This window comes from Somniosus microcephalus, chromosome 34, assembly GCF_052327205.1.
Source record: "Somniosus microcephalus isolate GS21.2 chromosome 34, FLI_Smic_1.0, whole genome shotgun sequence".
In the NCBI taxonomy this organism is placed as follows: Eukaryota; Metazoa; Chordata; class Chondrichthyes; order Squaliformes; family Somniosidae; genus Somniosus; species Somniosus microcephalus.
The window spans coordinates 14,169,420-14,191,898 of record NC_141020.1 but is presented as its reverse complement, the minus strand read 5'-3'; the positions used below and the strand labels follow the sequence as shown (position 1 = coordinate 14,191,898).

Here is a 22,479-nt window from a genome sequence, read left to right as displayed (position 1 = left end):
GCTGGCGTGACGTCATCGGACACCCGAAAAGGCGCTCGCTGATTGGCGGCGGCGGGTGTCCATCAGCGGGCCCACGGAGCTCGCAGTGCGTTGGCGCTGCCAGAGGCACGCCGCTGATTGGCGACGGTGGCTGTCGGTCAGCCCGTAGGCTCCGCTGATTGGCGGCTGTCAGTCAGCCCCCAGGCTCCGCTGATTGGCGGCTGTCGGTCAGCCCGCAGGCTCCGCTGATTGGTGGCGGCTGCCGGTCAGCCCGCAGGCTCGGTTGATTGGCGGTGGCGGTTGTCGGTCAGCCCCCAGGTTCCGCTGATTGGCGGCGGCGGCTGCCGGTCAGCCCGCAGGCTCCGCTGATTGGCGGCGGCGGCTGTCGGTCAGCCCGCAGGCTCCGCTGATTGGTGGCGGCTGTCGGTCAGCCCGCAGGCTCTGCTGATTGGCGACGGTGGCTGTCGGTCAGCCCGTAGGCTCCGCTGATTGGCGGCTGTCGGTCAGCCCCCAGGCCCCGCTGATTGGCGGCTGTCGGTCAGCCCGCAGGCTCCGCTGATTGGTGGCGGCTGCCGGTCAGCCCGCAGGCTCTGTTGATTGGCAGTGGCGGTTGTCGGTCAGCCCCCAGGTTCCGCTGATTGGCGGCGGCGGCTGCCGGTCAGCCCGCAGGCTCCGCTGATTGGCGGCGGCGGCTGTCGGTCAGCCCGCAGGCTCCGCTGATTGGTGGCGGCTGTCGGTCAGCCCGCAGGCTCTGCTGATTGGCGGTGGCGGCTGTCGGTCAGCCCACAGGCTCCGCTGATTGGCGGCCGCGGCTGTCGGTCAGCCCGCAGGTTCCGCTGATTGGCGGCTGTCGGTCAGCCGGCAGGCTCCGCTGATTGGCGGCAGCGGCTGTCGGTCAGCCCGCAGGCTCCGCTGATTGGTGGGGGCGGCTGTCCGTCAGCCCGCAGGCTCCGCTGATTGGCGGTGGCGGCTGTCAGTCAGCGCGCAGACTCCGCCTTCTCTCTCTCCGGCTGTTGGGGCCGAGCCGAGCGCGAGCTGTCCAAGCTCCGCTCCCCCGACATGGACCACAGCCGCCCCGCCGGCTTTCGACAGCGTAAGTTACGTACGTGGCCCGATTATCTAACCCCCTCCGACCCCCAGATTGGTTGTTCATGCGACGGCAGAGGCGGCCACGAAAGTTCCTTCCTTGTCGACAAATGGCAGCTGGCGAAGAATAGCGCGGAGGCGCGGCAGCTTCCCCCGGGACCCGAGTCCAGGACCGAGGGGACAGAGAATGGGCTATCTCCCCCCCCCCCCAGACTGAGGGAGAATGGGATATTCCCCCCCCCCGACTCAGAGAATGGGATATCTCCTCCCCCCCCCCGCCCCGGACTCAGAGAATGGGATATCTTCTCTCCCCCCGACTCAGAGAATGGGCTATCCCCCCCCCCCCCCAGACTGAGGGAGAATGGGCTATCCCCCCCCCCCCCAGACTGAGGGAGAATGGGATATTCCCCCCCCCCCCCCGACTCAGAGAATGGGATATTCCCCCCCCCGACTCAGAGAATGGGATATCTCCTCCTTCCCCCCCCCCCCGGACTCAGAGAATGGGATATCTTCTCTCCCCCCTCCCCCGGACTCAGAGAATGGGATATTCCCCCCCCCCCCCGCCCCCCGACTGAGATAGAATGGGATATCCCAGACTGGGGCGGGAATGGGATGTCCCATACAACTCCCCCCCCCCCCCCCCCCCCAAAAGACTCAGGGAGATTGGGATATCCCAGACAACCCCCCCCCCCCCCCCCCGAAGATTTGGGGGAGAATGGGAAATGGCAGAGCCCCAGATTTGAAGGGGGAATTGGTTTCCCTCGGGATTCCCTCAGTGTGAGAGGTGCGTTACCACAGGGACCCTTCAGTTTGAGGGAAACGTGCGAGGGTCAGGTGCAAGCCAGTGCCCCTTACTTAGGGCATGTCCCCAGGGCAAATCACTGCCCCTCAGTTCTTGGGAACTAGTGATCCGCATTCCCGACCCTTTACACCACTGAGGGTTGTCCCCAAACTTTAGGGGCAGCTGCAGGATGGATGTACACATCTCGCTCCCGCCCCCAGGTTAAAGTTTGTCTTAACTGAAGTTGAATAATCTTCGTAGCTGTGGCTCAATGGGTAGCACTTTGTGAGTCAGAAGGTCGTGGGTTCGAGTCCCACTCCAGAGACTCCAGCACAACACCTAGGCTGACACTCCCAGTGCAGGACTGAGAGAGTGCTGCACTGTCGGAGGTGCCGTCTTTCGGCTGAGACGTAGAACGAGGCCTCATCTGCTCTCAAGTGGACGTAAAAGATTGCACAGCGCTGTTCAAAGAGCGAGGGAGTTTCCCCGGTGTCCTAGCCAATGTTTAGCCCTTATCCAACATTAGTGCGCAAATTGGTTGCTGCTTTTCCAGCGTTACGACGGTGTCTACATTCCAAAAGTACTTCATTGGCTGTAAAGCGCTTGCGACATCCTGAGGTAAGGAAAGGCGCTATAGAAATGCAAGTCTTTCTATATAAACAAACCAGCGAAAACAGGTAACGCTGCAAGACTGCCGTGGAGCTTCAATTCGTAACCTAATCTTGTGTGAAGTCAGACAGAAAATTCTATGAATTTGTGATGTTTAACCGTGCTATGACACAGATTTCTGGTGAAATTCAGTGGCTGGTGTGAAATCGTCACTGACTGCAGCGATGATTAGATAGTTGAATACGTTGCTGAAACTCGCTTCCTGCGCTCACACACACAGGATGACCACTCGTATATTTCCAGCATTTTATTTATGATTTCTAGGGTTTGTGAGTTTTTTTTCTTCAATTTTTACATCGATTTTTAAATCTGTTCGTGAACTGACATAATCTTGGAAGCGCGGGTGGCCTAGTGTCAGCTGTGGCTCAGTGGGCGGCACTCTCTCTCTCGCCTCTGAGTCAGAAGGTTGTGGGTTAAAGTCCCACTCCAGAGGCTTGAGCACAACTAATCGAGACTGACACTCCCAGTGCAGTGCTGAGGGAGCGCTGCACTGTCGGAGGTGCTGTCTTTTGGATGAGACGTTAAATCGAGGCCCTGTCTGCTCTCAGGTGGATGTAAAAGATCCCGGGGCACTATTTCGAAGAAGAGCAGGGGAATTATCCCCGGTGTCCTGGGCCAATATTTATCCCTCTATCAACATAAATAACCAAAACAGGTGATCTGGGTCATTATCGTATTGCTGTTTGTGGGAGCTTGCTGTGCACAAATTGGCTGCCATGTTTCCTCCATTACAGCAGTGACTACACTCCAAAAGTGCTTCATTGGCTGTAAAGCGCTTTGGGACGTCCGGTGGTCGTGAAAGGCGCTATAGAAATGCAAGTCTTTCTATTTATAGTCTGTCAGCATGAGGCTTTGCTGTGGGTTTGAAGAGATCAGGTGCTCCCGGTGATCTCTGCCCTTCCTGGTGCGTATCCTGATGGTAAAAGGGCTCCTTGTTCACCCTTTAGTCTGATATCGCAGCCATTTAGTGCATATAGAAAGAAAGGCACTCTGTTTGTACAGCGTCTTTCCCGTCCTCGTGATGTCCCAAAGCGCTTCATAGCCAGTGAGTTATTTTTGGAAGTGCAGTCACTATGGTTGACAGGCACATCAGCCATTTAGCAGGCAGCACGCTCCCACAAACAGCACTTTAGATGTTTGACTCGTTAGCAATGAGCGAAATGCCCACATAACCTGTTACTGCGATGTTGGTTGAAGGATAACTGTTGGCCAGGGCACGGGGAGAACTCCCCTGCTCCACTTTAACTAGTGCAATGGGATCTCTTTATGCCCACCCGAGAGGGCAAACAGGGTCCCGGTTTACCATCTCAGCGGAAAGACGCCACCTCCAACAGTGCAGCACTCCCCTCAGTACTGCACGGCACAGAGACCCAAGATTCCAAGGTGGGGCCCATGACCTCCCGAATCAGAGGGAGGAGTCCTTTCTCCTTTTGCCCTCTTGCTGTCTTGGCAATCTTGAAGACCTCTGTCGGGTTACCCCCTTAACCTTCCGAGCTGTAGTGGAAAAGGTCCTTATTTCTCAAGTTTCCCACTTTTACCGCAATACAGTTCCCACTGCCCAAGGAATCTGAACCTTTCTCCGTGCACCATGCGTTTCTGGCTGGTTCTGTTCTGTTCTGGCTAGTGCATGGCAATAGTAATCTTGACATTGCTACCTTTTTTAGGGTGCGTTTCTTGACCTAACTCCTGGAACTCTCTGCAAGAGCTGAAAAGTATTCCCTATGTTGCTGACTTTTGACATGAACTACACCTTCCAGCTGCGCACCCCTCCCTCCCTCGCCCCAGAGCTTCTGCACTTAGTCAGTTATGTCCCTTCCCTACACCACCTTTTCTAGAAAAGAGAAGGCTGAGGGATGACCGAATCGAGGTCTTCAAAACTATGAAGGGGGTTCGATAGGGTAGACGTAGAGAAGATGTTTTCACTTGTGGGGAAACCAGAACTAGGGGCCAGCAATATAAGATATAGTCAGTAATAAATCCAATCGGAAATTCAGGAGAAACTTCTTTCCCCAGAGAGTGGTGAGAATGTGGAACTCGCTACCACAGGGAGTGGTTGAGTGGAATAGTGTAGATATTTAAGGGGAGGCTGGATAAACACATGAGGGAGAAAGGAATAGAAGGCTATGCAGATAGGGTTAGATGAAGAAGGGGAGGAGGAGGCTCGTGTGGAGAATAAACTCCGGCATAGATCCGTTGGGCCGAATGGCCAGTTTCTGTGCTGTAGACTCGATGTAACCGAGGAGGCAGCACATCATTCAGGACTCCGAGTGTCTCTCCCCCTCTTTCCTGTCTTCCCTGCTCTCTCGCTCTTGAATCTCTCGGTATCCTGCATTCTCTCCGGGCAGCCCTTTTTTCCCATGGTGCTGTGGCATTCCTCATGCTTGCCCTTCCCTGAGTCAGCAACCTTGGAACAGGTACAGGAAACTCTCGATTTACCAGCACCTAAATAACCAGAAATCTCTGTTAACCGGCAAAATTCAGGAGTAGGTTCAGGTAAGTTTTACTTCATATTAGTGGCAGTTCCTGGATCTGTGGCTGTGTAACTGGGGTTCGTGCACTTGTTGCTAAGCAACAGGGACGCTTGGTCTGTGGCCGGAGTTCCTGCACATGTTGCTAAGCAACAGGGAAGCCTGGATTTGTTGCTGTGTACGGAGCTCTCGTACCTTTTAAACTATACCTCTCTGTAATCCGGACTTTTTGATAAACCGGCACCACGCCGGTCCCGGATAATAGAGTTTCCTGTATTCAGCATTGAAAACTTATTTACCAAGGGGGAGGGGGGGGGGGGGGGGGTGCACTCCTCCCTCCTCGATGGATTCTCACCCACTTCCAGTACTCTGTCACTCCTGCCTGCCCGTGGCAGCAAGTGTTTAGGAAACCCAGATTTAACTAGATATATAGAACATACAATGATACTGACCATATTCACAAAAAAAAATCCAATTACATATAATACTATGACTTACCCAAATTTAGAAGTAAACTGCTTATGCAATCTCACCTCTTGCTGACTTACTGCACTTTTATGCACACTCCGACAAAACAGTTCCTTTTTTTAATTCATTCACGGGGTGTGGGCGCCGCTGGCAAGGCCAGCATTTATTGCCCATCCCTAATTGCCCCTCGAGAAGGTGGTGGTGAGCCGCCGCCTTGAACCGCTGCAGTCCGTGTGGTGAAGGTGCCCCCACAGTGGTGTTAGGGAGGGAGTTCCAGGATTTTGACCCAGCGACGATGAAGTAACGGCCGATATATTTCCAAGTCAGGATGGTGTGTGAGGGGAACCTGGAGGTGGTGGTGTTCCCGCGCGCCTGCTGCCCTTGGCCTAGGCGGTAGAGGTGGTGGGTTTGGGAGGTCTTGCCGAAGAAGCCTTGGCGCGTTGCTACTTGTAGATGGCACACACTGCGGCCACAATGGTGGAGGGAGTGAATGTTTAAGGTGGTGGATGGGGTGCCAATCAAGGGGGCTGCTTTGTCCTGGATGGTGTCGAGCTTCTTGAGTGTTGGTGGAGCTGCACTCCTCCTTTGTTGCTCATTTTGCTGTGGAATCAGTGGGGGGAACCTGATGAATTTCAGTGTTTTACACATGTTTCAGGCGATGTTTGAAATTCATCCCCAGTTTCTGGTGGGGTGGGGTGTGAGAATGTACTGTGACCGGGTGTGAAGCCATCTACAAAACCTTACACTTTATTGAGCTTAAGAGGGCCGCGGAGGAATTGAATTTGGCCACAAGTGTTGAGATATGTAGCCCGGTTACTACAACGGCTAGCTTATTCTCTCCCTCTCCGTTCCAGCTGCCAAGGCGAGAACGAGGGGGTCGATGCACTCCTTGGGACACCCCAGCCACCTCTTTGAAGACACCAGCGGGAATATGGAAGCTCCGTCGGCGGGACCAGGATACGAGGGCACCGCCGAGGGCTTTGGCCTCTCAAGACAGGGCATCCTCAGCGACCCCATGATGTCCAACCTGGCAATGGCTTACGGGAGCAGTTTGGCGAGTCAGGGGAAGAACATCGTCGATCAAAATGTAAGAGTCCGACGGGGGCGTGGGGGGAAGTAGGAATTGGCCATTCTCTGCCCAGCATCGGGGTCTGTCCCTTTACCGATTGGTTCCTGGACCCCACATGCTCAGCACACCGAAATATCACGTGATCTAACTAACCTCATCAGCCAACCCGTTTACCCCCGGCACCAGTTGACCGTTTATCGTTCCTTGTCTCGGTCACGCCTTCAATTCATGGGAGCTGCTTACAACGGCAACAACAAGTTGCATTTATACCTTTAATGCAGTAAAACGTCCCAGGACGCTTCACCGGAGCGAATATCAAAACAAAATTGACACCGAGCCACATAAGCAGATATTAGGACAGGTGAGCAAAAGCTTGGTCAACCTGGCAGGTTTTAAGCAGCATCTTAAAGGAGGAGAGATTGGTAGAGAGGCGGAGAGGTTTAGGGAGGGAATTCCAGGGCCCAGGCAGCTGAAGGCACGGCCGCCAAAGGTGGAGCGATGAAAATCAGGGATGCTCAAGAGGCCAGAATTGGAGGAGCCCAGAGATCTCCGGGGGTGGGGTTGTAGGGCTGGAGGAGGTTACGGAGATAGGGAGGGGCGAGGCCAAGGAGGGATTTGAAAACGAGGATGAGAATTTTGAAATCGAGGCGTTGCTCAACCGGGAGCCAATGTAGGTCAGCGAGCACAGGGGTGATGGGCGAACGGGACTCGGTGCGAGTTAGGACACGGGGCAGTGAGCACAGGGGGTGATGGGCGAACGGGACTCGGTGCGAGTTAGGACACGGGGCAGTGAGCACGGGGTGATGGGCGAACGGGACTCGGTGCGAGTTAGGACACGGGGCAGTGAGCACAGGGGGTGATGGGCGAACGGGACTCGGTGCAAGTTAGGACACGGGGCAGTGAGCACAGGGGGTGATGGGCGAACGGGACTCGGTGCGAGTTAGGACACGGGGCAGTGAGCACAGGGGGTGATGGGCGAACGGGACTCGGTGCGAGTTAGGACACGGGGCAGTGAGCACGGGGTGATGGGCGAACGGGACTCGGTGCGAGTTAGGACACGGGGCAGTGAGCACAGGGGGTGATGGGTGAACGGGACTCGGTGCGAGTTAGGACACGGGGCAGTGAGCACAGGGGGTGATGGGTGAACGGGACTCGGTGCGAGTTAGGACACGGGGCAGCAGCGTTTTGGATGAGCTCAAGTTTAAGGAGGGTGCAAGGTGGGTACGGAGAAAGGTAGCATTGGAATTCTAGCCCTGGGTTGACTTTCAGAGAAAATTCTGCTGAGCTTTGCGAATGGGCAGAACCGCTCGTGCTGCGGTTTGAATGGAGAGTGCGAAGTTCAGGGATTTATTGCTGGCTTTTCCGCAGAAGGGTTTGAGGAATGAGTTACAGGAAACTTTGTGATATCCGGGACCGGCGTGTTGCCGATCTATCAAAACTGCCGGACATACAAAGTTAATGTTGAAGCATACGGAGGTTTTCATCTCCGTATCTGACAACAAACACTGTTGCTTAGCAACAGCTTCTAAAGAGTCGGCTGCAGCTGCAAGCGTCTCTAGCTGAAGCTGTTGCTATAGCTACAGACCTTGCAATGCCTGACTGGGAAAAATAAAAGAACGAGAACTAAAAAAACAGCTCCTGATTTTTGCCGTTAGATCGAGTATTCCGGACATACAACCTCCGGATAAACCAAAATTTCCTGTACATTTGAGCATCGTGTAGGTTTAAAATGAGCATTTGCTGCAACTGCTGAGACAATGGGTTTATTTGTTAACAACCCGGGCAGTGACGGTATGTATTAAAACTAGGCAATCAGTGACGTAATAAAGCTCACTACACACTTGGTTTGAGTATAAAGCAAGGCTTTAATCAACTTGTTTCAGAACATGGAGGTCTAGTTGTACTTCACTAGTTCCTTGTCTTACAAAATGTCCCTGGAAAGCTGGGCCCACGCCCGAGTATTTATACTCCTTGGACGGCGCCACCAGCTGGCCGTCCAGTGTTATTTCATAAGCAGTTTCTTGATGATGAGATTTATAACAATCAGTTTGTTGGATGTCACGGCTCACGTCTGTCTTCACCTTTATAGTGAGAGTCACTTGCTTCATCTCGAGACTCTGGATGGTCCTCATTCATTTTGAGAAAAGCAGATGTTTTCTTGAGATTCCACACCCAGGGGCTGGCGGGGCAGGGCGGCAGTTGGCAGGGGCGGGTGGGGGAGGCGCAGGTAGCTGCTTTTATTGATGGACCTACTGGCGAATAACGGAAAACGGGAGAAGGTAGAGAGACAGCCCTCCCACGTTCCGGGAGCACGAGGAGACAAAGCAGTGGGACACATGGGCAGTCAGGGCCGGAGCCTGGCCAAATGAGGGAAAACTCGCTCATCTCAAACCTGGAGCTGGTCAGAACCAGCACGAGTTTGGGGAGAGTGTAGCACAGTTTGTTGTTTTTCGTTCTCTGGGAGGGATCTGAAGTTAATTGTTGTTTCGTGTGACGGGAAAAGCTTATAACGGGATGTCTTGTTTGGCTCTGCATCCGAGGGCCTCCTGAGATGCCGAGTGGGGAAACGAGGTGCCTCCCGCAACAGATCTCAGTGGGCAGGTTGACATGATGTGTTCCGTGGTCTGGGACTCGTGGCCACAGTCGCACTTCGGGTCGTCCCTCCTCTCCCACTGGTGGGGCAGGTGGCCACATCGTCCGTGCCCGGTGCGGATTGGGTTGAGCGCCGCCCACTGTCTTCGAGCCAGGTCGAAGCCAGGGACCTCTGCTGTTGGTCAGTGATGAGGTGTTGGTTCTTTGTGTTGCACGCATTTACTGCTCTAATGTGAGATAGCTATGTTCACGTGCTGTCCGTAAAATAACATAGCTGAACCATTTGTACCCGGCCTCCTGTTACCAGTCTGCCAACTGAAAGGTGAGAAGTGCACCCGAGCGTACATGTTAAAGGCACGCTATAGATTACAAGGCGCCCTGTTGTTATACCCTAAGTTAAGCTATCGTATCATTAGCTATCAGGCAGTGTGTGCACACTCGCTCGATCCACTTCAGTGCTAAACACGAGAGAATATCTTGGACAGACCTGATATTTGTAATGGGAAGTATGGCAGTGCCAACCCCTGCAAAGGGCTTCAAGCATTGTGAGGATTGTAATCGAGGGACATAAAATGTCTCTCAGTACACCCCAACACCAGTAACTATGCTGGCTGTCTCGAGTTCTCTGCGACTAACCGTAAGGGCCACGCGCTCTGCTTGTTTGAAGGGAGATAGGGAGATGATCCAGAGAAACCGAGAAAATGTGAGGATATACTTGCCTTAAAGGCGGTGCAACGAAGGTTCACTGGAATGAGAGGGTTGTCCTGAGGAGAGATTGTGTAGAATGGGCCGATACTCTCTGAAGTTTAGAAGAATGAGAGGTGATCTCATTGAAACGTACAAGATTCTGAGGGGGGATTGACAGGGTAGATGCTGAGAGGCTGTTTCCCCCTGGCTGGAGAGTCTAGAACCAGGGGTCACAGTCTCAGGATAAGGGGTTGGCCATTTAAGACTGAGATGAGGAGGAATTTCTTCACTCAGGGGATTGTGAATCTTTGGAATTCTCTACCCCAGAGGGCTGTGGAGGCTCAGTCGTTGAGTATATTCAAGGCTGAGAGCGATAGATCTTTGGACTCACGGGGAATCAAGGGATATGAAGATCGGGCGGGAAAGTGGAATTGAGGTCGAAGATCAGCCATGATCTTATTGAATGGTGGAGCAGGCTCGAGGGTCATGTTGTTATGTGAGAATATCAAGCAAAGGACGGACTGGCATCTCTGATCCAGAGGCTTTCATCAGCTGTGAGGGGCCTCCTGCCTACACTGTCAGTGCCAAGGTATCCAAAGATACAAAAGAGAGCTGGCACTAAGGGTCAGATTGATACCAGCTCCATCAGTGGGGATACTCTCCGCTTCTGCCCCGGCACTGATTGGGAGTGTGCTGGGATGTTTCCCAGTGAGACTGTTGCACTGAGGCCTGGACTCACTGCCTTCACCGTCCTGGCTCCTGTGTGATCAGCCAGGCACAATGTACCAATAGACAGAAGCACCCCTCTAACTGAAGAAACAAGTTGCCACAACCAGGGGAGACCCCTACCTGTGCGAGACTGTCCAGTCCCAAGCCCCCACTCCCACCACACCCTGCCAATCCTCATTGAGATATAGGTCTGGGGTTGATATCCCTAACAATGTTTCCTCCTAATTGTTTTTTGGGTGCGCGGTCCCTTTAACGGGCTGCGCAGCCCATTCAAAATTTCGCATATATGCGAAATCTCCCATTCAAAGACCGGGGCCTAGAGGCGGCCGCGTAGCCTAGCGGGAACGTTGATCACTGGTCCTTTATCTGCCGTGCCACTGGAGTATGTCTGATGCCTTCGACCCTGGGTCCTCCTCTGATCTTTGGTGTCCTGACTCAGAGTCTTCAGGCCCAGGCTCCTGCCCAAGGGATCATTTTAACATGGCAATATGTTCCATTCCTCAGCAACACCTTGATCTAAGAATGTTTTAATACACTTAACATTAATTCTGCATATTGCTTCTTAACCCTCCGTCCCCCCGTACGGTCCTGACGGCCATACAGAGGAGAGCGATTGAACCTTTTCCCTTGACTCCGGCAGATCGATCGCTTTATTCCAGTGAGCAGACTGAAATATTACTTTGCCGTGGACACCATTTATGTCGGGAAGAAGCTGGGACTCCTCGTTTTTCCCTACATGCACCAGGTAAGGGAGGTGTCCTTTCGCTGGCGATTCCGCCTGCGAGGCATGCACGATTAATAACTTGAAACTTGGCAGTTGACTGTCTGTCTGAGAAGCAATGATTGAAACCTCTTCAGGAGCCCATCTAAACTGTCTGCTGCAGCCTCTTCTCCAAAAGCACCAAGAATCCCACAAATTGAATGTAAATACGTTACGGTGGGGGTGGGGGACATGGTGCCTAGATGGACCAAATCAGATTTCAGGCTATTTGATCTCTGAATGAGCCAGCTGTGCATAGCACAAGATTTAAAATCGTGAAGGGTTTAGATAGAGTAAATAAAGAGAAACTGTTTCCAATGGCGGAAGGGTCGATAACCAGAGGGCACAGATTTAAGGTGATTGGCAAAAGAACCAGAGGCGACAGGAGGAAACACCTCTTTACGCAACGAGAGGTTAGGGTTTGGAACGCGCTGCCTGATAGGGCGGTGGATACAGATTCAATAGCAGCCTTCAAAAGGGAATTGGATAAATACTTAAAGGAGAAAAATTTGCAGGGATCTGGGGAAAGAGCGAGGGGAGTGGGACTGACTGGATTGCTCTTCGAAAGAGCCAGCGTGGACTCGATGGGCCGAATGGCCGCCTCTTGTGCTGCACTATTCTAGGATTAACCAGGAAAGCTGCGGCCGCGGCGGGTCACTGCGGTTAAAGGTGCAGCGTGCTGTAGCCTTGAAACTCGCTGGATCGTCCAGGGGGTGCCTAGGGACTCGCAAGTCTTTGTTGAGTTGGGGTTACGGGGGGGGGGAAAGAGCGCAATGTTGCACTTATCAGTCAGCCGCCTGTGTGGGACACGCTGAGAGCAGGTTCATCGGCCCGATGGGTTCTGAAATACAGAGCTGCAGTTTAATTTCGGCTCGTCCCTGGGGAGGGGTTCTCTGCTGATATGTGGCCACTCGCACCCCTTTATACCGCGGCATCGCTTCCTTAACTGAGGTTTCCAATGGCAGGAAACTAGTTACCTTGGTTGCCGGGGGGTGCTTTGCACTCGGAGACAGGACATGGGAATCACTTCTGGAGGCACGTGCCCTGCCTCACTTATAACCCAGCACTGTGTCTCTGTTGTAAGTGGATGACGCTGGGTAACGTGAATGATGAGGGGGGGGGGAGAAACTGTTGCATAGCTGGAGTACAGACAGGCACAGAGGGACACCTAAGGAGGGAGAATTAGAGCCTGACAGCTGTGCTCCGAGAGGATAGGCATGACTAGATTGATTCCTGGTATGAGAGGGTTGTCCTATGAGGAGAGATTGTGTAGAATGGACCGATACTCTCTGGAGTTTCAAAGAATGGGAGGTGATCTCATTGAAACTTATAAGATTCTGAAGGGGATTGACAGGGTAGATGCCGAGAGGTTGTTTCCCCTGGCTGGAGAGTCTAGAACTAGGGGGCATAGTCTCAGGATAAGGGGTCGGCCATTTAGGACTGAGATGAGGAATTTCTTCACTCGGAGGGTTGTGAATCTTTGGAATTCTCTGCCCCAGAGGGCTGTGAATGCTGAGTCGTTGAGTATATTCAAGACAGAGATCGATAGATTTTTGGACTGTAGGGGAATCCAGGGATATGGAGATCGGGCGGGAAAGTGGAGTTGAGGTCGAAGATCAGCCCTGATCTTATTGAATGGCGGAGCAGGCTCGAGGGGCCGAATGGCCGACTCCTGCTCCTAATTCTTATGTTCTTATGCAAATGTTCCTCAGCATCTCCAGCTGGCACTATCCTGTTTCACTCGAGGACTGTTCCCGTACCCGGTGCTCGAGTATGTCGAGCGACGTTTTTTTGGTGTTTGTTCTTTGCGCTGGCAAGGTTTTCATTGCCCATCCCTGGTTACCCCGAGGGGATTAAAAGCCAACCACATAGTGTGGGACTGGAGTGACTCGTAGGTCAGACCGGTTGGGAGATTGAAGCTACCTCCCTTCCCTGAAGGGCATTAGGAGCATGGTGAAAAAGAGTTAGAGCGGAGAGGCACAGAGACAGAACAGAGTGAAAGAGGGCTAGCCGGGTGCCGACATTCCAAAGTGGGAGAGCGATGGACAGTTACAAGAGGAAGAGCAAGAGGCAGGTTTTTTTTTTTAAAAGAATAATGATCGAAGAGCAATGCTGCGGGAGATCAGCTGGATAATGGGCTTGGAGATCAACAGCCTTTCTCCTGCAGTGACATAATGCAGGTCTTCACCCTCCGCTGGTGTTGGCTGTGCCTGACCTATTGATCAATGTCTAACCTTCTGTGCGTTGACAGAATTGGGAGGTACGATACCAGCAGGACACCCCCGTGGCCCCTCGGGTGGAAGTGAATGCTCCTGACCTGTATATTCCAGGTAAGAACAGGCGCTACGCGATCAGCACTATCCATAGTCGGAGCCAGGCCCGTGAAGTGTTTCGGGGGCGGGGGTAGGGCGCCTGACACACTCTAGTCAACATTATGCAAGGTTTTAATTGACTCCAACAGTGACGGACGCTGAAGGGTGAGACCCATACTCTTTAGCGAGAGTGAATTGGCAATCGCTTCCTAGTTATAGAGCGGGTTCCCACTCCCTGAGCAGTCTGGGTGAGCTCTACCTCCAACAGTGTGAAACTGGTTTTGCCTTGATCTGTAGAATTAGTAACATGGTCAGCCGGGTTTCCTGAAGTCTGCATCCCTGGTGAATTTGTAACGGTGTTTTTGGGATTGCAGCTCCCACTGGCCGCCAGTGTCCCCTCTGAATTTTTTTGTGCGCGCGGTACCTTTAAATTTGCTGCGCGGTATCCTGCAGGGAACAGCCTGCGAGAGGCCTGCGCGCAGCTTAGAGGGAACATTGCTGGCCGCCAACGTTCCTGTTTAGCTGCGCAACCTCGCAGCGATCTGCAGGTCGCACGCAGCCGGCTCCATGTCAAAAACCGCGCATGCACGGTAATTTGAGTGGGCCGCGCACCCAAAAAAAAATTACATAGAAACATAGAAGATAGGAGCAGGAGTAGGCCATTCGGCCCTTCGAGCCTGCTCCGCCATTCAATGAGATCATGGCTGATCATCCAAATTCAGTACCCTGTCCCTGCCTTCTCCCCATATCCCTTGATCCCTTTAGCCTCAAGAAATATATCCAACTCTTTCTTGAATATATTTAATGAACTGGCCTCCACCGCCCTCTGTGGCAGAGAATTCCACAGGTTCACCACTCTCTGGGTGAAGAAATTCCTCCTCATTTCAGTCCTAAATGGCTTACCCCTTATCCTTAGACTATGACCCCTGGTTCTGGACTCCCCGGCCATCAGAAACATCCTTCCTGCATCTAGTCTGTCCAGACTTGACAGAATTTTATAGGTTTCGATGAGATCCCCTCTCAATCTTCTAAACTCCAGTGAGTATAAGCCCATTTGACACAATCTCTCCTCGTACGTCATTCCTGCCATCCCAGGTATCAGCCTGGTGAATCTTCGCTGCACTCCCTCCATGGCAAGAACGTCCTTCCTCAGGTAAGGTGACCAAAACTGCACACAATACTCAAGATGTGGTCTCACCAAGGCCCTGTACAACTGCAGCAAGACATCCTTGTTCTTGTACTCGAACCCTCTTGCTACGAAGGCCAACATACCATTTGCCTTCTTAACCGCCTGCTGCACCTGCATGCTTACCTTCAGCGACTGGTGCACAAGAACACCCAGGTCTCTCTGCACTTCCCCTTCTCCCAATCTATTGCCATTCAAATAATCTGCCTTCCTGTTTTTGCCACCAAAGTGGATAACCTCACATTTATCCACATTATAGTGCATTTGCCATGTTTCTGCCCAATCACCCAACCTGTCCAAATCGTACTGGATTTTAATGACATCCTCCTCACAGCATACCCTCCCACCCAGCTTTGTGTCGTCTGCAAACTTGGAGACATTACATCCAATTCCCTCGTCCAGATCATTAATATATATTGTGAACAGCTGGGGTCCTAGGACCGATCCTTGCGGTACCCCACTAGTCACTGCCTGCCACTCTGAAAACGACCCGTTTATTCCAACTCTTTGCTTTCTGTCTGCCAACCAGTTCTCTATCCAAGTCAATACCTTGCCCCCAATCCCATGTGCCTTAATTTTGCACGCTAACCTCTTATGGGGGGGACATTGCTTGCTGGCTGCCCTCGGATGTCTCTGTCAAGCGGTCACTCTTTGTGCCTGGCAGTATCTGCAGGTGATTTGACCATAGATGGCATCACAGCCCAGCCTGCCCCCGTCCCCGCCCGCCATCCACACATGCAGTTTCCAACGGGGGGCTCGGGATTGCAGTCGGGGGCAGGAACCCCGGCTGCTTCCTCCACGCACACTGAATTGTAATGTCTCTATCACCGGCCCGGCTGAGATCCACTGACTTGCCACAGGAATGGAAAGTGGGTCCTTCTCAATCTGTACGGCTCAGTACCGCACATGGCTGTGCATTTACCCACTGAGCCATTGGGAGCTGGGGCAGAGCCTTAAGTTCCGCCTAAGTCAGGTGTTGTATTTGATTGTGCGACTACACGTTTCGCTTGATAGGTTCCTGACTTGGAAATATATCGGCCGTTCCTTCATCGTCGCTGGGTCAAAATCCTGGAACTCCCTCCCTAACAGCACTGTGGGAGCACCTTCACCACACGGACTGCAGCGGTTCAAGAAGGCAGCTCACCACCACCTCCTCGGGGCAACTAGGGATGGGCAATAAACGCCGGGCCTTGCCAGCGACGCCCACATCCCGTGATCACTGTATTGTGATGGATGGTCGTTAAATGTTCTCGGTGAACGTGTAGCAATAACTTCATGGGCTGGTTTAACGGGCTGCAGTGCTGTGAATCCGTTCACTGTCCGCGCCGTGTCTTATGGCCATTTCTCTCTTCCCAGCGATGGCGTTCATCACGTATTTACTGGTGGCCGGGTTTGCCCTCGGAACTCAGAGCAGGTGAGAATCCTCGTGTTGCAGCAGTCACACGATCACCCAGTGCTTCTCCGCTCTAACCAGGCGTATTGTTAAGCATGTTTAAGCGGGACGGTTTGTGAGCGTCAGCATCACTCATGTTTAATTTTATGAATTTTATGCTCCACATAAAGGACATTAGCACTAAGAAAGAAAGAACTCGCATTTCTATAGCGCCTTTCACGACCTCGGGACGTCCCAAAGCGCTTTACAGCCAATGAAGTACTTTTTGAAGTGTAGTCACTGTTGTAATGTAGGAAACGCGGCAGCCAATTTGTGCACAGCAAGCTCCCACAATAATAACCAGATAATGTTTTTTAATAATGTCGGTTGAGGGGGAAATATTGGCCAGGACAGCAGGGATAACTCCCCTGCTCCTCTTCAAAATAGTGCCTTGGTTCTTCTGCGTCCACCTGAGAGGGCAGGCAAGGGCCTCGCTTTAACATCTCAGCCGAAAGACGGCACCTCCGACAGTGCAGCGCTCCCTCAGCACGGCACTGGGAGTGTCGGCCTAGCTTGCGTGCCAGCCTGCACAACCTTCTGACTCGGGGGAGAGTGCTGCCCGCTGAGCTACGGCTGACGAGCACTCCCTGTTTCAAGCATCAAGCACTTGCCCATATTTGTAATTCTTTATTATACTTAATTAATCATTTGTGTTCATATTTTTTCCCTAAAACAATGCACCATTCCAAAGCCTAGAACAAACCTGCTGCGGACCAGTGCTGCTCTCCAGCTGGCTGCTGGGGAGTATATGAGAGAATTCTGACATGACTTCCCTTTCCTGTTGGAAGTAGCTCCCTCGCGGGATTGCCCGAGGGTGCAGGCCTGCATTCTGTCGATCTCCAGCCCATTATCCTGCTGCGCCATACAGGCAGATCCTTGCTCACACCCAGCATTTACTAACCTCACTTTTTTCTCCCCCCCGCTGTAGGTTCTCTCCAGAGGTGTTGGGCATGCAGGCCAGCTCGGCATTAATCTGGCTAGTCATTGAGGTGCTCGCCATCCTGCTCAGTCTCTACCTGGTCACGGTGAACACCGACCTAACCACCATCGACCTGGTTGCCTTTGCTGGGTACAAGTATGTCGGGTGGGTTTGCGAGTGATGGAGTCGGGCGGGTCTGTGGGCGAGTGCTGGAGTCTGGCGAGGGTATGGGTGCAGATGTCATCACAGTTAAGCGGGTCTGTAGTCATTTGTAAAATGTCTTGTTTTGTTTTTCTTACCCACAGGATGATCACTGGAGTCGTGGCTGGGCTGGTTTTTGGGAGAACGGGATATTACGTTGCTCTGGGCTGGTGCTGCATCTCGATCGTGGTTTTCATGGTGGGTTTAGTAATTCAACTTAATTTCTCCATTCACTTTACAACCCGTTAACATTTACCCCTTCAGGAAAAAAAGATCTTTTCTCCCTGACTTGGCTTGAGGTACTGACTCTCTCTGGGGTACAGTTCCAGAGACCCTGACTCTCTCTCGGGTACAGTTCCAGGGACGTTGACTCTCTCTGGGGTACAGTTCCAGGGATGTTGACTCTCTCTGGGGTACAGTTCCAGGGACCCTGACTCTCTCTGGGGTACAGTTCCAGGGATGTTGACTCTCTCTGGGGTACGGTTCCAGAGACCCTGACACACTCTGGGGTACAGTTCCAGGGACCCTGACTCTCTCTGGGGTACAGTTCCAGGGACGTTGACTCTCTCTGGGGTACGGTTCCAGAGACCTTGACACTCTCTGGGATACAGTTCCAGGGACCATGACACTCTCTGGGGTACAGTTCCAGGGACCCTGACTCTCTGGGGTACAGTTCCAGGGACGTTGACTCTCTCTGGGGTACAGTTCCAGAGACCTTGACACTCTCTGGGGTACAGTTCCAGGGACGTTGACTCTCTCTGGGGTACAGTTCCAGGGACCCTGACACTCTCTGGGATACAGTTCCAGGGACCCTGACTCTCTGGGGTACAGTTCCAGGGACGTTGACTCTCTCTGGGGTACAGTTCCAGAGACCTTGACACTCTCTGGGGTATAGTTCCAGGGACCCTGACTCTCTGGGGTACAGTTCCAGGGACCCTGACTCTCTCTGGGGTACAGTTCCAGGGACGTTGACTCTCTCTGGGGTACAGTTCCAGAGACCTTAACACTCTCTGGGATACAGTTCCAGGGACCCTGACACACTCTGGGGTACAGTTCCAGGGACCCTGACTCTCTCTGGGGTACAGTTCCAGGGACGTTGACTCTCTCTGGGGTACAGTTCCAGAGACCTTGACACTCTCTGGGGTACAGTTCCAGAGACCCTGACACTCTCTGGGGTACAGTTCCAGGGACGTTGACTCTCTCTGGGGTACAGTTCCAGGGACCCTGACACTCTCTGGGATACAGTTCCAGGGACCCTGACTCTCTGGGGTACAGTTCCAGGGACGTTGACTCTCTCTGGGGTACAGTTCCAGAGACCCTGACTCTCTGGGGTACAGTTCCAGGGACGTTGACTCTCTCTGGGGTACGGTTCCAGGGACCCTGACACTCTCTGGGATACAGTTCCAGGGACCCTGACTCTCTGGGGTACGGTTCCAGGGACCTTGACACACTCTGGGGTATAGTTCCAGGGATGTTGACTCTCTCTGGGGTACAGTTCCAGGGACCCTGACTCTCTGGGATACAGTTCCAAGGACCCTGACTCTCTGGGGTACAGTTCCAGGGACCCTGACACTCTCTGGGGTACAGTTCCAGGGACCCTGACTCTCTGGGGTACAGTTCCAGGGACGTTGACTCTCTCTGGGGTACGGTTCCAGGGACCCTGACACACACTCTGGGGTACAGTTCCAGGGACCCTGACTCTCTGGGGTACAGTTCCAGGGACGTTGACTCTCTCTGGGGTACAGTTCCAGGGACCCTGACTCTCTCGGGTACAGTTCCAGGGACGTTGACTCTCTGGGGTACAGTTTCAGGGACCCTGACTCTCTGGGGTACAGTTCCAGGGACCCTGACTCTCTGGGGTACAGTTCCAGGGACCCTGACTCTCTGGGGTACAGTTCCAGGGACGTTGACTCTCTCTGGGGTACAGTTCCAGGGATGTTGACTCTCTCTGGGGTACAGTTCCAGGGATGTTGACTCTCTCTGGGGTACAGTTCCAGGGACCCTGACTCTCTCTGGGGTACAGTTCCAGGGACCCTGACTCTCTCTGGGGTACAGTTCCAGGGACCCTGACTCTTTGGGGTACAGTTCCAGGGACCCTGACTCTCTGGGGTACAGTTCCAGGGACGTTGACTCTCTCTGGGGTACAGTTCCAGGGACCCTGACTCTCTCGGGTACAGTTCCAGGGACCCTGACTCTCTCTGGGGTACAGTTCCAGGGACCCTGACTCTCTGGGGTACAGTTCCAGGGACCCTGACTCTCGGGTACAGTTCCAGGGACACCGACTCTCCCTGGGATACAGTTCTAGGGACACCGACTCTCCCTGGGATACAGTTCCAGGGACCCTGACTCTCTGGGGTACAGTTCCAGGGACCCTGACTCTCGGGTACAGTTCCAGGGACCCTGACTCTCTGGGGTACAGTTCCAGGGACGTTGACTCTCTCTGGGGTACAGTTCCAGGGACGTTGACTCTCTCTGGGGTACAGTTCCAGGGACCCTGACTCTCTGGGGTACAGTTCCAGGGATGTTGACTCTCTCTGGGGTACAGTTCCAGGGACCCTGACTCTCTCGGGTACAGTTCCAGGGACCCTGACTCTCTGGGGTACAGTTCCAGGGACCCTGACTCTCTCTTGGGTACAGTTCCAGGGACACCGACTCTCCCTGGGGTACAGTTCTAGGGACACCGACTCTCCCTGGGATACAGTTCCAGGGACACCGACTCTCCCTGGGGTACAGATTCCCCCCAGTGAAGCCACCTTCTGCCATGTGTCATGTGTGAGCGTGCAGGACATTCAACCGTGCGGGTCTTGATGTTCCTCTGATCCTGTCCTTGTCGGACTTCCACGTGCTCACTTTCCTGCAGCAGGAATCCTGGCCGAGTTCCCCTCCCAAGACTAAGGCCAACGAGTAACTACTGCTAGCCTGACTGCAATCAACTAACGCAGGACTTTCCTGATCTGTAGAGTTCGGTATCGCGACAGGACCTTTATCCGCCGTGCCGTCCCATAAGCCTCTTACTTGTAAACAAATGTTTTTCCAGATTCGAACGTTGAGACTGAAGATTCTGTCCGAAGCTGCGGCCGAGGGAGTTCTGGTGCGGGGCGCAAGGAATCAGCTACGAATGTACCTGACCATGGCGATCGCCGCAGTGCAGCCATTCTTCATGTACTGGCTCACGTTTCACTTGGTCAGATAGGAAAGCCAGACAAGCTCTGCGTTCTCTGGGGGCTTGGGGTGGGCGGGGGAGGGGGGGTCCGTCTCCCCGTGCAGGGGTGGGGGTTATGTCTTCTCGGGTGGGGAGTGAGCGTGGGATGGTTCGACTCCCCGAGGGGCGGCGGGGGGGAGGTAGCGCAGAGCTAGCTGTTTCCCTGGGGGCGGGGGGGGGGGGGGGGGCGGGAAGGGTGCAGGATGGGTCCGGCTTCCCATGTGGGTGGGGGGCTGCGAGGGATGGGTCCATCTGCCTGAAGGCTAAGGGTGGGTCTGTCTTCCCCACGAGGGGGCTGGTAAAACAGTTTTTGGGGGGGGGGCAGGGCAGGGCAGGTCCATCTTCCCGAGATGGGGGTGGGTCGTGTCCTCTCCTTGGAGCTTTTTCTGCTGGGCTGCCCGTATTATCTTAAACACAAGAAGTTAATTGAGAGTCGCCGCCTCCGTCCCAGATAATCTGATAGGAATCACAAGCTGATGGACATTTCTGCTCTGTGTTGACTCTCCAGACCGCACTGTGGGAATTTTTTTTTTAAATATCTATTTATAAACACTGAAGTTGGGCAAATAAAATCTGTAAAGTATAATCTCCCATTCAGTTGTGATTGTTTCAGCAGAAGTACTTAAAGGGGAAATGTGTTCTACTGCATTGCCCATTGTCCCGCCCAGGTTATAAGATTATTCGACTCTTTCTGGAGTCTTTCAGTTTCCCCCTCGTTAAAGTGCGAGTTAGCGGCTGAGGGAAGCGGTCTGAATTTGCCGCCTTTTGTGCAAAACCCGTTGATGGATGAATGGGTCGGTACCCAGAGGACGTCGGTTTAAGATAATTGGCAAAACGACCGGGGTGGAGGGGGGATTAAGAAATGTTGTGCAGCCAGTTATTACGATCTGGGACGCACTGCCTGAAAGGGCGGTGGAAGCAGATTCAATAGTAACGTTCAAGAGGGAATTGGATACATAGGATTGGATCGCTCTTTCGAAGAGCCGGCACAGGCACGATGGGCCAAATGGCCGCCTCCTGTGCTGTAAGAGTATGAAATGGTGTCCTCTGGTTATCGACCCTTCAGCCACTGGAAACAGTGTCTCTTTATTCACACTGTCTAAACCCTTCATGATTTTAAATCAGATCTCCTCTTGTCCTTCTCTGCTCCAAGGAGAACAACCCTAGTTTCTCCAGTCTATCCACAAAGCTGTATTCCCTCATCATTCTAGTACAGGAAACTCTTTTTTATCCGGCACCGACGGGACCGGCGTGGTGCCGGTTGATCAAAAGGTCCGGATTACAGAGAGGCATACTTAGCAAGGTACGAGAGCCCCGGTTACACGGCCACAAATCCAGGAGTCCCGGTTACACGGCCACAGATCCAGGCGTCCCGGTTACATGGCCACAGATCCAGGAACCCCAGTTACACGGCCACAGATCCAGGCGTCCCGGTTACACGGCCACAAGTACAGGAACCCCGGTTACACGGCCACAGATCCAGGAGTCCCTGTTACACAGCCACAAGTACAGGAACCCCGGTTACACGGCCACAGATCCAGGAGTCCCTGTTACACGACCACAAGTACAGGAACCCCGGTTACACGGCCACAGATCCAGGAGTCCCTGTTACACGACCACAAGTACAGGAACCCCGGTTACATGGCCACAGATCCAGGAGTCCCTGTTACACGGCCACAAGTACAGGAACCCCGGTTACATGGCCACAGATCCAGGAGTCCCTGTTACACGGCCGCAGATTCAGGCGTCCCTGTTGCATGGCAACAGGTGCAGGAACCCCGGTTACACGGCAACAGGTGCAGGAACCCCGGTTACACGGCCACTAATATATAGTAAAACTTACCTGAACCTACTCCTGCATTTTGCTGGTTAAGAGAGATTTCTGGATATTTAGGTGCTGGTTAAGAAAGAGTTTCCTGTAAATCTCCTCTGTACCCTC

General features: G+C 53.3%; 1 protein-coding gene across 2 annotated transcripts; it reads left to right on the top strand.

Moving 5' to 3' along the window:
- The first annotated feature begins 960 nt into the window (after positions 1–960).
- yif1b (Yip1 interacting factor homolog B (S. cerevisiae)) lies at positions 961–20,586 on the top strand. Of its 2 annotated transcripts, none has more exons than XM_085973410.1 (8): positions 961–1,081; positions 6,306–6,538; positions 11,169–11,273; positions 13,540–13,618; positions 16,143–16,200; positions 17,147–17,302; positions 17,443–17,536; positions 20,376–20,586. In XM_085973410.1, the coding sequence occupies exons 1-8, from the start codon at positions 1,039–1,041 to the stop codon at positions 20,529–20,531; spliced, it is 924 nt and encodes a 307-aa protein (XP_085829536.1). In that variant the 5' UTR covers positions 961–1,038; the 3' UTR covers positions 20,532–20,586. The 2 variants fall into 2 exon arrangements, with proteins under 2 accessions (XP_085829536.1, XP_085829537.1); XM_085973411.1 differs by having other exon boundaries at positions 966–1,072.
- Positions 20,587–22,479: the final 1,893 nt, after the last annotated feature.